This window comes from Cygnus olor, chromosome 8 (genome assembly GCF_009769625.2).
Source record: "Cygnus olor isolate bCygOlo1 chromosome 8, bCygOlo1.pri.v2, whole genome shotgun sequence".
Lineage (NCBI taxonomy): Eukaryota > Metazoa > Chordata > Aves > Anseriformes > Anatidae > Cygnus > Cygnus olor.
The window spans coordinates 31,191,342-31,204,563 of record NC_049176.1 but is presented as its reverse complement, the minus strand read 5'-3'; the positions used below and the strand labels follow the sequence as shown (position 1 = coordinate 31,204,563).

At 43.4% G+C, this 13,222-nt stretch overlaps 1 protein-coding gene across 10 annotated transcripts in view; it reads right to left on the bottom strand.

Annotated features, from left to right (window-relative positions):
* Positions 1 to 550: 550 nt before the first annotated feature.
* The window catches only part of PDE4B (phosphodiesterase 4B), a 192,326-nt gene continuing 179,654 nt past the window's right edge, over positions 551 to 13,222 (bottom strand). For all 10 annotated transcript variants that reach the window (XM_040565348.1, XM_040565349.1, XM_040565350.1 and 7 more), the window contains 9 exons: positions 12,849 to 12,942; positions 9,209 to 9,387; positions 8,524 to 8,622; positions 8,226 to 8,390; positions 7,718 to 7,817; positions 6,871 to 7,025; positions 6,655 to 6,777; positions 5,398 to 5,580; positions 551 to 2,610 (listed from right to left, as the gene is read on the bottom strand). In XM_040565348.1, the coding sequence (XP_040421282.1) occupies positions 2,245 to 2,610; positions 5,398 to 5,580; positions 6,655 to 6,777; positions 6,871 to 7,025; positions 7,718 to 7,817; positions 8,226 to 8,390; positions 8,524 to 8,622; positions 9,209 to 9,387; positions 12,849 to 12,942 (1,464 nt within the window). In that variant the 3' untranslated portion in view covers positions 551 to 2,244. The remainder of the gene's footprint in view (positions 2,611 to 5,397; positions 5,581 to 6,654; positions 6,778 to 6,870; positions 7,026 to 7,717; positions 7,818 to 8,225; positions 8,391 to 8,523; positions 8,623 to 9,208; positions 9,388 to 12,848; positions 12,943 to 13,222) is intronic.

Sequence of the window (13,222 nt, the reverse complement as noted above, 5' to 3'; positions counted from 1 at the left end):
GAGGGCGACCCCGGGGCCCTGCCCGGCCGTGCGTCACAGATGGAGCGCGGCGCTGCCCGGGCTGTCCTCCCGCACGCTGGCAGGATGTGTTTTTACTGGAAAGTCGGTTGTTTTGGGTTAGGCCAGGACATGAAAGCAGCCCACGGCCTCTGGTGTGCCGCCGGCCGCGGCCATCGCCTTCCTGTCTGCAGCGCCTTCCTGTCGCCACCGCCGCGGCCGGCCACAGGCCCCGGCCCTGCCGAGGCTCAGGACCAGCACCCGGAGAGCCGTGCTCGCCCAGCCATGGTGCCGCCGGGTGCCGGAGAGCCGTGCCGTGCCCTCTGGCTGTGTCACCATTCATAAGCCCGAGCACAGGAAGCCCCTGAGCGTGGCTGTTGGATTTCGGCCACAGGAGGGGTCGTTTTTCCTTTACTCCCTGAGCTGCTCGATAACCACGTGCCAGCCGGCTTCCTATTGTGCCTAAAGCGACCGTAGGTACCGTGCCTGCTGTTAGGTACTCCCCAAACTGACCTGCTTAAACAACAAAAAACAACGCCGAGGAGAGCCGAAGGCAGGGTCATGCTTTCATTTATTCACTTCATATAAAAATCTCTTAAGAATGCATCTGAACACAATATATAATACTATAACATACATTGTGTGAAATTTTTGAAAACAATAAAATAACCACCTGGAACAATGCAGTGTTCAACAGACATACAAACCCATTGATCATGCACAACTGTGCTATTTTCATTAACTAGTTAGTCACAAGTTGGACCAAAAGCTTGAAACATATTTTACAAACTGAGATTGACACCGCTCACGATGCCTAACAAGCTTTGTCAGAAGAAGTTTCACAGCACAATTATTACATCAGTTCACATTTTTGTCATAGAAATTCACATTGGGTTGTTCAGAAATTGGAACGTGACATTTAAAAGCCGGCCCACTGGCGGGGGGATTCCTTTTCCTTTTCCCCTTCCAGCCTTTCGGCGCCCACGACCCCCCAGTTCCCCTCCCCTGGGGCCTGGCTCGCCCCCGTTCGCTGCGAGGACGAAGCCCGCGGGCGGCTGCCACCCAAATGCCCTTCCTGGGTTGCGTATGTCTCTTCAGCTATGTTCAGGTTCTTGTATTTTATGCAATACAAAAGGTTACAAGAAAAAAAGGCAACTCTTATTCCGAGTTTTCTACACAATTAACATCACCGCCGACAGGCAATGTTAATTCATATAAATTAATAACTTACAAAACATTACAGTATATACATTACGTAATAAATACACTGTTATAAACAGTAATGGAGGTGTTAGAGCTCAAGGCAGTGCGGGAGGAGGACGGTGGACCTAAACCTAGGAAACGTGAACAACAGGCGAGAGAAACACAAACATCTGAGCGTGCAACTTCCACTGAGCCAAGGAGCTGCCGAGGGGGAGCGCGCGTCACACACTGCCTTATTACGCTTACTGATATATGTACTGCACGGTGCCATGAAAACAAACTACCCTTTGTCCTGTGCACAACGAAAGGAAAACCCAGTTGAGGAAAAAATACTGTTATTTCTAGCAAGCCAACGGAGAGGGTGCACGATGGCATGAAGTGACTCTAAATGGGCCGTCTGGAGTAGTAAGAAGACTACTAGAGGTGCAGTAATGCAAAACAGAGGGTGTCCTTTCTATTTAGTCTGTAAAAGTGATTAACTGCAATAAAGTGACAGGTATTGCCCATGAAAAAAGGAAGACTGCTTCTTGTAACAGGAAGAATCAAAAAAGTATCCATCAATTTTGAAACACTTTGTGTTGCTCTTTATACTAAACTCCGTGTATTTAATAGACTCTTGAAAAGACATGAAAGTGTTTACAAAGAAGGCACACAGGTCTGCAGACAGGTGGTCAGGTGGACAGGTTTTATACGTAGAGTTATTAATCAGTAGTTTCTATCAGTCTAACTGGTATAAATTCCAAAACTAACAGTATAAAATCTCTCAGTTGTGTGTCATTTACTGTTCAGTTACGATTCAAGCCAGCTCCAGGACAACACGATGCTTTTAGCTGACAAGGCTTAAACCACAATGTAAATCATCCGGCAATTTCCTGAGCAATCATTCACTACACGATCTCCAACCCTGACTCCAATCTCAAGTAGCTGGGGAGAACTTTTAGCCAATGTTAGACACAGGCCTAAGACCCAGGCTGCAGGCGAGTCCCTCGAGACTGCTCGCATGCTCATTAAGTGTTTAAAATCCACTTACACAGGTACAGGACATTATGTGTCAACAGGAGATGTGTCTTCTGTCACAATTTCTATGTTCGCCTCCCTCTGTGAATCTTTTTCCCCTGGGTCGTCCATGCAGAGTGTCTTTGTATTGCTGAAGTAGCCGATGCCCTCTCCTTCCTTCTCAGGTCCGTCCGAATCCTCCTCCTCGAGGGTCAGTTCAAACTGGAACTTCTCCATCAGGCCCTGGCAGTCCCTGCTCCGCTCCTCCAGCGGAGGAGAGGGGCTCTGAGGTATCATGCTCTGGTACCAGTTCCTGTTGTCCTCCAGCGTGTCCAGGATGTCCTGGGCGTCGGGCTGCACCAGGTCAGCCCACGTCTCCCAAAGCGGATGGACGATGTAGTCGATGAACCCAACCTGAGAAACACAAGAACACGCACAGTTAAGGGAAGGGAAGTAGATGGGTGTCTAAAGAGTTAAGATGAGCGTAATACATGATTTTTACAAGCAAAATAGCTGCCTGGGAGCAAGCTCCCCGTCCCAGAACAGTCTGATCACAGACATAATCATCTCCTACCGAAGCTGCACCCCCAAAGCTGGGGCTAGGTTGACCTCTTGTCCAAAACCAAGCCTTGTATGGAAGGTTGAGGAAAAGCAGGAGCCACCTGGAAACTCAGCGATAAAGCTGCCACTTCCATCCCTGGCTGCATGAATGATTTTGGATGTCCTTGTAGGTGTCTTTTCCTGACCACTGAATCAACCGCTGCTGTGCAGGAGGCAGGGCGAGTTACTGCTCTGAAGGCAGAACGTCCCACTGAGGTCCCTGCAGAAATGCCACCTACCAACTGCCAGTGCACAGAGACATTTTAAGACAGTTGTTGTCCCCACCCCGTGAATTGAGAAAATGTGCTCTATCTCAAACGGGGCTCCTGGGGACTGCGGACAAGGTTGGTGTATTTATGGCAACGTGCAGTCACACCCCAGGGGCTTCGTTTGGCTGGCAGTTGTGAAAATGCCAGTGTTCTCAGGGTGAGCACCAGCCCTAATGCTGAATGTCCCTGCTTTTATGGACTTAAGTTTGACCTTTAGATGTATTTTACTACAGTGTGCAGCTTGTATCTGTTCTGAACTCTTTTGTGGTGCTGCATCTTTAAACACTTCAGCGTGTTTCCTCTGCGCTGCCAACACAGCCACCTCTATGAACCTTGTAGAGATTTCCCTTCCTTTTGCTTCATTTTGGAAAGAGTGCAGAAAGCAGGGTAACTAACCCTGACAAGAAGTCCTCCTGCACTAACGTGGACAGACCACTGCTGCTTGGCTCCCGTGGAGTGACGTGCCAGTGGTGGAAACAGTGAGGCTTGCGGCCGGGTCCGTCAGTCCATCCACCCGCTGGCGCGTAAGTTCTGAGCTAAATCATTTTTCAATTGTCTGACTAAGAGGACGTACGTCCAGGATGGAGAAAACTGAATGGCCATAAAGAGGATTGAAATTCTTCCGTCTTGGCAGCGTGTGTCACTTCTCTCCTCGCTCTGCTGGACAACATTTCTGTGCAGCAGGAAAATGGCTCTCAAAGGGGCCAGACTCAACGTGCAGATGTTTGCTTTGGAAATCACACATGCCTCCTTCAGACACAACAGGATGTCAATAGAACCATTAACATTCAATTGTAACGTACTGTTGAGGCAGCTTAAACAAAAAGGTGATGAAAATTTCCTGCAGCACATGTTCCGGAGCACTTTTAAAGTGAAAAAAATTCTGTACGGTTGGCCGATGGCTTCACCGCCACCCAAAATGCTCAAGGGCTGCAGGACCTACGGCTACAAACCTTGCAGCAAAGCCATTGTTCCTTTAAACAAACATCCCATATCACAGAATAGCTGGCCAGATGGCCGAAGGCTGATCTTAAAATATTTTGGTGTAAAGAGGGAACATCCAGAGCCCTGCAATACTTGCATACTGTCTGCCCATCGGTTCTTTGTTTCGCTCCAGGATGGAAACGCCACTTCCCTCCCCCCCCCGCCACTCGTTGGTATTTTGATGGCAGCCATTTCGTGCAATTCCTGTTCTTTTTGCATAGCAAAAATGCCATCTTGAAACCTCTATGAAGGGCATATGTGAAACAAAAAAAATAATTGGAGCTTATATGTGGAGCACATGGGCATTTTCTGGCCAAGCCTGGCCAAAGGATTCACTTCTTGTTAGGTTAACAAATAAGACAGATTTTTCCAACAAAATCACCATGCGGTTGAGTGAATAATTTTGAAACCACTTGGCTTAGCCCAAGAGGACATTTGGAAATAATTATCGTCAATTTTGTTACTTATTCAAGCTGAAAAACCTCGATGATGGCTTGCTCAAGTCATTTAAAAACAACAACCAAGACACCATTATATGAAGACAGGAATAAGTTTAGGCAAACATAAATTACTGGCTTCATTAGAGACCAGCCAGGTGAAATTTTATGGCCTGTGCTACACAGGTCAGAAGAAATTTGACCTTTATATCGTCTAATCTATGAACCAGAACTAGGAATGAGCCAGGTAATCTCAAAAAAAAAAAAAAAAGAAATATCCAAATTCTTTTTAAGATTTGTATTGATTTAAATACCTATTCTTTGACTTCACAACACAGAGACTCCATCAGGCCTCTAACTTTACTGGCCTAATCAAGAAGTGCAAAACTATTCTACACAAGGCTGAAAAACAACCAACATTCAGACTTTTTCCGTGTCCTGAAATGGAGCTCAGCTTGGGGACACTCCTATCGCTGCCATTCAGTGGGACTGGCATTGCTATAAATTTCTAATGTGGGGTACAGTATCAGTAGGTTTAGGAGGTGCTAATTAAGAGCTAAGAAGGAGGCTGTAGGGTGTGAAGACAGAAGAGACCTGGGGAGATCAGAATCACACTCTTCCAGCCTGGGGAACAAAAGGAAACCAGCTCACTCTGGAAACTGGGACACAAACAAGGCAAGATAAGCATGCATTTAGAAATGAGGAGACGCCAAGGAGTACATAAAGGAGGCTGAACAGCCTAGTGAGTCTATATGAGCTTCAGGCACAGCTGCATGTCAGGGTCAATCAGAACCAACCCTCTGAACAGCTGGCTGTTTGCCTAATTGTATTAGAGAAAGCAGATGAATTTTTGTCTCTGCTTTAAAAATACAAGCTTAGGCAATACAAAAATGCAGCTCAAGGCCAATTACCTGTGATTTTTCCACTGACGCTGTATGTTTGTCACACATTGGACTGATTTCCATTCCTCTTTCTCGTTCTTTGTCTCCCTGCTGGAAGAACTCCTCCATGATTCTGTCTGTCCACTGCCGGTACAACTCCAGAGACTTTGTGGGATTACTCAAGTCTGCACAATGTACCATATTTCGGAGAACCTGCAATTATATTAATAAGAAAACTCGTAAAATCAAATGGAAAAAGAGGACGGCTTCAAGCTGTATCTGCTTGCTTAATTCAGAACATTTAACCACAAGACTCTTTGATTATGCAACATTCCATAAAAATATTAACATTGTAATATCTCCATATATGTGACTAGCTGCTATGGTCTGCTCCAAAAATAAACTGTGCTATATGTTTTTTAGACAACTCAGTACTTACAGAGGGTGCAGCGGTGGCAATGTTAATTACATCATATAGGTTTGTTTTTGAATGCAGGTGCTTCCCACCATTCAAACTTTATTTTCATGCTCTCATATGGTTAAACGCTCCTTCTTTATTAAATGAGTAATATCCCTTCCACACACACAAAAATGTGCCTGACTAACTGTGGCTACAAGGATTTAGACAGCAATGGAGTGACCTGTTTCAACAGCAGCAGTCTTAAACAAAAATGTAAGGTCAGTTTTCCTATGAGACTGTTCTTAAGAAGCTGGCCATCAAAGTAGAGAGAGGATCAGGATGTACTTCGTCCTACGTGTTAACTACGTAACCCCCTACCAGTACTGCTTTGTCATTTCTGTAAATCAAGGATCAGACTATACAGAGAACAGAGTGTACATAATTTTTAACCCAGTTTAAGAGTTGCTTTAGGTATGGAGTTACAAATTAAATTCCTGCAATCTTGCAATGCTATAGCAATCTGGCTATACTTCTTTGTTAAGATAAAGAAATGGGGGGAAAGTGGAAAAGAAATTCAAGAGCCCTCAAAAACTGAGCCTTACAGATTAACCTCAGAAGGACATGCATGCTTGCAGTTGCACGCTCTAAGTGTTAAAAACGTAAATCCTTCTACCTGAAAGACAGGAGACCGCCTTGTACCACCTTGTTGGTCTCTGTGGTGCAGAACAGAAGAAAATATATCTACAGTTCTTGCGTGATTGCTGAAAATCTAGGTCAGCAACTTTACTATATATAGCCTACTGAGAAGCCACAGCAAAAACAGGAACATGGTTTCTTCAGTACCGAACAAAATACACGAAATGCTACAGGAACGTCCTCTGACCTACCTGTATTCTATCTGTGTAGTTATCCAGAAGGAGGACTCCTGAACTGGTCACTTTCTTGGTTTCCACCATGGTCTTCAGATCAGCTAACAGACTCATATGCTTGGACATATCTGTTGCCAATACCTTTACCGAAGAGAAAACGCGATCTCAGCAAGGGCAGCCATACAAAGAAGCCAGTATTATGTTTAAGGGTAGCAGCATGAGCATAGGTCATACCATGTCAATCACCATCTTCCTGAGAGTCTGACGCTGTTTCTTGGTCAGGTTCTGGAAGATGTCACAGTGCTCTTCTTGAAGCAGTTTGAAACCCACAGCAAGATGGTGGTTCTCCAAGACGGATTCGTCGTTGTACATCAGGGCTAGTTCAGAATCTAGCAGAGCAACATAAATACGTGACTCCAGTATGAGAAATGCGTGACTTCAAACAGCAAACACTGGGCACTGAATTGTTTATCCATATGCAATAAATCGGGAAAGTTTTCTTTTTTTGTTTCACATGTGCCAAGAGCACACAGTTTTCTAATCTAAGCACATATGTAAATACCATAAACAGCCCTTTGCTCAGTTCTAATGAACAAAATAGTATTTGGTTGACTTAGTTACAGGCTTCAGAACCACTGACAACAGAAAGCATGAATCCTGCAAACGCACTTTCCAAAAAAGAACAATACACATATTTTGGAATCAAAATACATGCTTAGCCTGTTGCAGAATACAATATGAACCACAATATTTAGGCTTTATTGTTGTCAATAGCAACAGCATTATTAACCTTATATTAACGATAAAATTTGCACTCAGGATGGGAAGATTTATTATGCCTTATCAAGTAATAACCACAAGATTCAAGGCCACTTTGCAAATTGCACTACAATAGCTTCCCTTGTTTTGATAGGAATTTAATTTTAATTACTGCTCCATTTCAAAATGTAGGACTAGTTTACTGCACAATATGTTGAGAAAGCAACACAGTCTGAAAGTCATAATTTGTGACCTCGCTGTAATGGAAAATGTACTCCAAGTTTGCAGATGAAGTTATAATTGTACTTGAAATAAAACTCACTTGTATTAATAAGAAACTGATTGGAGACACCAGGGTGATCCACATCATGAATTGCAGCTGCAAAAATTGCAGCAAGGATTTCCAAATCAGTGAAGACAGCCTAGGAAGGAAAACAGAAATTTGTCAGAAAAGTCCCTATGTTTTCTTGCTCAACAGTTTGGGATGCTGATGTAGAGAAACAAATTGTTCTTTCTGAATTACAAGGCATTTACTCAGAAGGTCTACATGCAGCATGTGCCCTTTAAGATGAAACAGAGATTACAAATAAAGCTGCTGCTGAAATTTCTTTATGTTTTCTTCTCTGGTAGTAAACTGAGCCCTCAGAAGAACAGGCAGCCCACTGCATTTTTTTTTTCAAGTCTGAGTGCTATCAGTGATTGACTCAGTTTAAGGTTCTTCTGTGTTCATATAAGCAGTGTGCTGGTTTTAATCCACCATTCAAAACATCCCACGTTAAAACTTGACAATTGCCCGACACAGACCACTTTGCTCAAACTAGGTCACTCACATCCAGTGCAGGGGTGGAGAGAAGAACATGGGTGGACTGGGCAACATCAGCAGCATGTAGGCTGTTGTGGTAAGCTACATCCGAATGGTAGTGGTCTTCTAGAGTCATCATGTACGTTACAAAAGTGTCTGATGAGATCTTGAATGTTTTTAGTAGATCTCGCTCCTGTATAATAAATAAGTACAGATGTATGTATCAAATAAGGATGTCATATTGTGGAAGGCAACATAGCAGAAAGCAATTAGAAACTAAAATAGCGTCGTAAAAGAATAGCAAATGTGATCAGAAAACCACAAACCTGAAATATAGCATACATAATGCAGGTGAGCGGCCTGTTGTGGGAGTACCTGGCAACATTAAATATGTTGAGACCCCATTTATTCAGATCTTCCAGTTCCTTTTGAAAAGACAGAAGGGGAACAATTAAAATATTTCTCAAGACATTTCTGCATTTATCACTTTCACTGAGGCTTTTGCATGTTCCAAAAGTTTACACAGAGAATTCAACCCTAATTGTGGTAATCAAGTAAGTGCATGAGCACACGTAATTATTAAAGTACATGAACACAGAGTGACTGTGAAGTGCTGATGTCAAAGCACTTGTACAAGGAGACCACATTTCCCTGCACCAGGGGAATTATTTGTGATGTTTGTTCCCAGGTAGCAAGAAGCAATGCACCTGATGGAGACAAAGGCCTCGTAGCCAGTTTGTTGCACATAGTGTTGCTTTATGTTCCTGTGTTTGATAATTACTCTACTCAGCCTTCATCACAGTTTCTGATTATTTTAGTGACATTTTCAAAGAATTTGTCAACCTGGGAATATGCTGTTAGGGTCTGGTCCCATAAATTACAACATCTGTAGTGGCCATATCACTTAGGGGATACTGGTTCCAATTTCACCTAGGGGCAGTCAATTCAGCCAATCCAACCCCTGCTTTGAGATCATACTGACTCTCCCAGAACCGTAAGGATCTGTCATACCTTGGCCAGATGGTCTTCCTTTTCTGTTTTCACACCAAATCGTGAAATGCTGGTATTATTTAAGCTTGAACTATGCATTAATTTTTTCACTCCACTGATCTGTGTCATGAGCTGCTGTTTTTTCTTCTTCTCTCTGTCTTTCTGTGTGGGAGAAGGAATCTCCACATCATTCTGCTTGTCTGTAACAAATAAAGGTGAAATGAATCAATGCCATTTGCAGAAACAGAGTGTGAGCACCCATCACACTCCTTAAAGTCAACCCTTACCTTCGATCATTAAATATGATTAAGTATTACCCAGTTGATGCATATTAGGGCCCATACCCCCTGCTCCTAAAACAACAACCCAATAATAAATTGGTGGCACTTATTTATTAAAGGTTTGCCCTCTACAACAATTCTTTCTACTAAAAATGTGTAGAATAACATACAAAGTGCAGGGTACATCCCTACTGTCAAGTACGCTTAGAGATAATAGCAATATTAGTGTGCATTAAGTAGGTTCGCAGTGGGGCACAAACTTGGCTGGGGAGATGTGTTTGATAGATAAATCTATCCACATACGCTAGTTACTGCCTTCAAAACCACTCCATTTGCTGCATTAAAATGGAGATACAGTGGCTCATGACTTTCATACTAGCCATTTTTTCGTGAACTTTTAAAATAGCCTACTATAATCTCTGCACCTTTGCAGATCTGAGGACCTCCGGAGGGACTAGGCATCCAAGCATTAGTTACTTTTGCCTTAGCTTAATTAAAAATCTCTGAAATAAGAACTACCAGTGTGTCTGCAACGCTGCAATTAAGAAGGAAGCCATTATTCACAGCAACAGTCAAGCTGACATCAATGGGTGTTTCCCTTGTGTGCCTTTGCTGAACAACAGAAGGACTTTCCTATATATAATCTCCTTAGCAATGACTAATGCTAAGGCAGTGTAAAATGGAGATTCTTGAACAGAAATCTCTAATTCATTAAACCGTGAGCTTCACAAACTTGTTGAATTCTGGGAAAAGATCCTTTCAATATATCTAACAGCCTGAGGAGTAGTGCAGTGGAGAATCTGAGGAACACAAAATAGGCAAAATCCTCAGAGAAAGACAATATAGCTACACAGTGTATATTGCTATTCAACGTACAGCACAAAGTAGCACTTATGAAAATATGGTAATTAATTTTAAACCTTTAATTGGTGTTTTCATAATGCTTCATAGTTGGCTAACAAATCACGTTCATTGCTTTCAATGCCTATCAGAGGGCACATGTGGATTCCTGTGCCTTAAGCATTATTGTACAGAGGCTCCTGCCCACTTTGACTCTCGTCCTTTCACTGAGATGTTACTGCTTCTGCAGATCTTATTTGTGACCCCATCGCACTGCTCGCAGCAGCGTCCCCATCCATGACTCGGGGACAACAGGCACACAAGACCTTTCTACAATGCCCGCGGTCTTTGGAAGTCAAAATGTTGAACGTGGGGGCTGAGAGCACCAGGACTACTGCTGCTGGCAGGACTCTGCTTGGTTAACGCTGCTGCCTGCGGGCTTGCAGGGGGCTGGGGACTGCTTCGAGCTTCTGAGCAAGCCGCTTGGCCAAGAGGGTGTCCCTACAGCAGTGCCAGGAACCACGGCACCTCAATACCCCTCGCTGCTGTAGGAAAGGGCAGGTGATAAAAGTTTATTGTGCTCGTTCCCATTTACATGATGGGGCCAAGGACAAACCCACCATTTTTAATCTTTGGCCTCGATACAGACCTAAGGTTGGTGTCCTTACTCTTACTGACCAAATGATGACAGCAGGACTGGCCCCACTGGCAGAGGACATGGCTTTATTGGGGTATTCCTCAGCTCATTTAATAAAGGCAATAGACCAAATGAAGTTATTCGATCTGGTTTTAGTTATCTATAAGCTATCCCCATCTTATGAACACTGTTTGGAGTTAAATGATAAGTCTGTTCTATTCTACCCACATATTCCTTCATTTTGGTTCAACTTCCTCAGTTTTAGACTCTTGTTACTTTGTGCATTCATTAAAATTTTAAGCCAAGTTTTATGAAAAAAAGCAAATTCATAAAAAAGTTACAGCACAACTTCCCAAAGGAGCTTTAAGGGTCCTTTTAAAAGCTTTATTCATTTCTTTCTAACACAAGCAATCAAGGTGGGATCTGGCCCAATGCGGAGAGCTTGTACCACTCGGCGTTAACACAGCCCCGAGTGGCTGAGTGGCCCTTACACTGCCACCAAACAGCGAGTACGTCACCACCATGGAATATGTGAGAATAAGCAGGACAGGAATAAACAAGACATGAAGGGAAATGCAGTTCCCTGACCTAGCCTGAGCACAGGGAATAATACAGCCACAGCAGCAGCGGCAGCGGCTCGAGCTCCTTAGCCCCTGCTGAGATGCAGACTACACTAACCCGGGTGTACGTGGGGTTTACTAGTATTGCATTCAGTCCACACTAACAAGAATGCTGTGTATTACTTGCATACCCAGCATCACGAATACACGGGGTATTTCTGCTGCAGCGCATCCTGCTCCAGAGGTGTGCGCCTACTGGAAGTGCTGATGCACAACAAACTCCCTGAAAATGCCAGGGTGGTCATGATCCCCAGTAAGCTGTGCACGCTCCAGGCTCTCCAGCTGCAGAAGTGGCCTGCTGGCTGGCAGCGAGGCAGTCTTGCTTTTATCCCCTGTATTAATTCATGTTCTGGATGTCACGATTAAGCTGAGTGATAAGAGAGGACCAGTGGATTCCCACAAAGCAACTACAGACTTTTACATGGATTATTAATGATGTGATGTGTCCTAAATGCACGCGGTAGTTCCAGTTGCAACTGGCTATTGAAATCACTTTAAAATCCCTTAATGGAAATAATTGTGTGTCATACAGTGAATGCATTCTGGGCCATCTTAACCGCAGGGCATGAGTCCCCCGTGAGCTCCAGCACACCACACACACTCAGCTCAGACATATATGGATGAGGGTTCTTTTTATAAGCAAACGATCACAAATTCTAGAGCTGTTTGAAATCACAGCAAACTGTACTTGTTATAAAAGATGTATTTTGTAAGCACAGAGGATCCAATTCTCAAACCACTTAAATTCGTGTTGGTAGTCATATGAGCTCCAACAAAACTAATGACATGCAAAATACTTTTTTTTTTTTACAAATATTTTTGACTTCCAGTGCAAAATGAGCAAATAAACACAGAGTAATATTAAAAATGTCTGGGCTGGACTTGCTTGTCTGAACCCCTGACTCTGCAGGGGGAAAATGCAGTTTTATGAGGCAGAAGGAGCAAAGAGGAGAGTATGCAGTTGGGCTTGTGTGACTTCGTCCTTTACATAAGGTCAACACAAAAGTCAAATATTGCACAATTCAGCTGACAATAGCTTAATTCAACCCGAACAGAAAAATCTTTCGATTTGGAAAGGGAATTCCTCTGTGGATAACATTATTCAAACATTATACTGCTTTCTTCCCCATATCCATCTTGAAAGTGAAAAATCAAAACGTTTTAATAACGCTCTGCCTCAAAGCACCACTCAGAAATTGGGCACAAGTATAGACTGGTGGGTATTAGGCTGCCATTAATTGTTATCTTTGAGTCATCTGAAAGCTCGGGATGCAACGCCTTACCCAGGAAAGTGTTGGAAATGTACTCAGACACCTGGTTGCCGGAGCGGCTCATCTCAGAGAGGTGTGTCAGCTCGCGGTTCAGCATTCTCTTGAACTGGCAGGGGAGAAGCACACACACAAAGATGGTATTTTTCTGAACACTGGTCTGAATTAATACAGCTTTAACTCTATTACAAGCAACGCACAAACAAGATGTTAAAAACAAAATTGTGGAGATATTTGGAACAGAATCAGTGACATATGGTTTGATTTAGGTCCTTCTCAGAACCACCATGACTAGATATTTCTTTTCAGCATACTACACTGCAAAATGCATTTCCTGCAAAGGCAGATATTAATTTTCACTGTCATAAATGAGAAGACGTTTCAGGTAA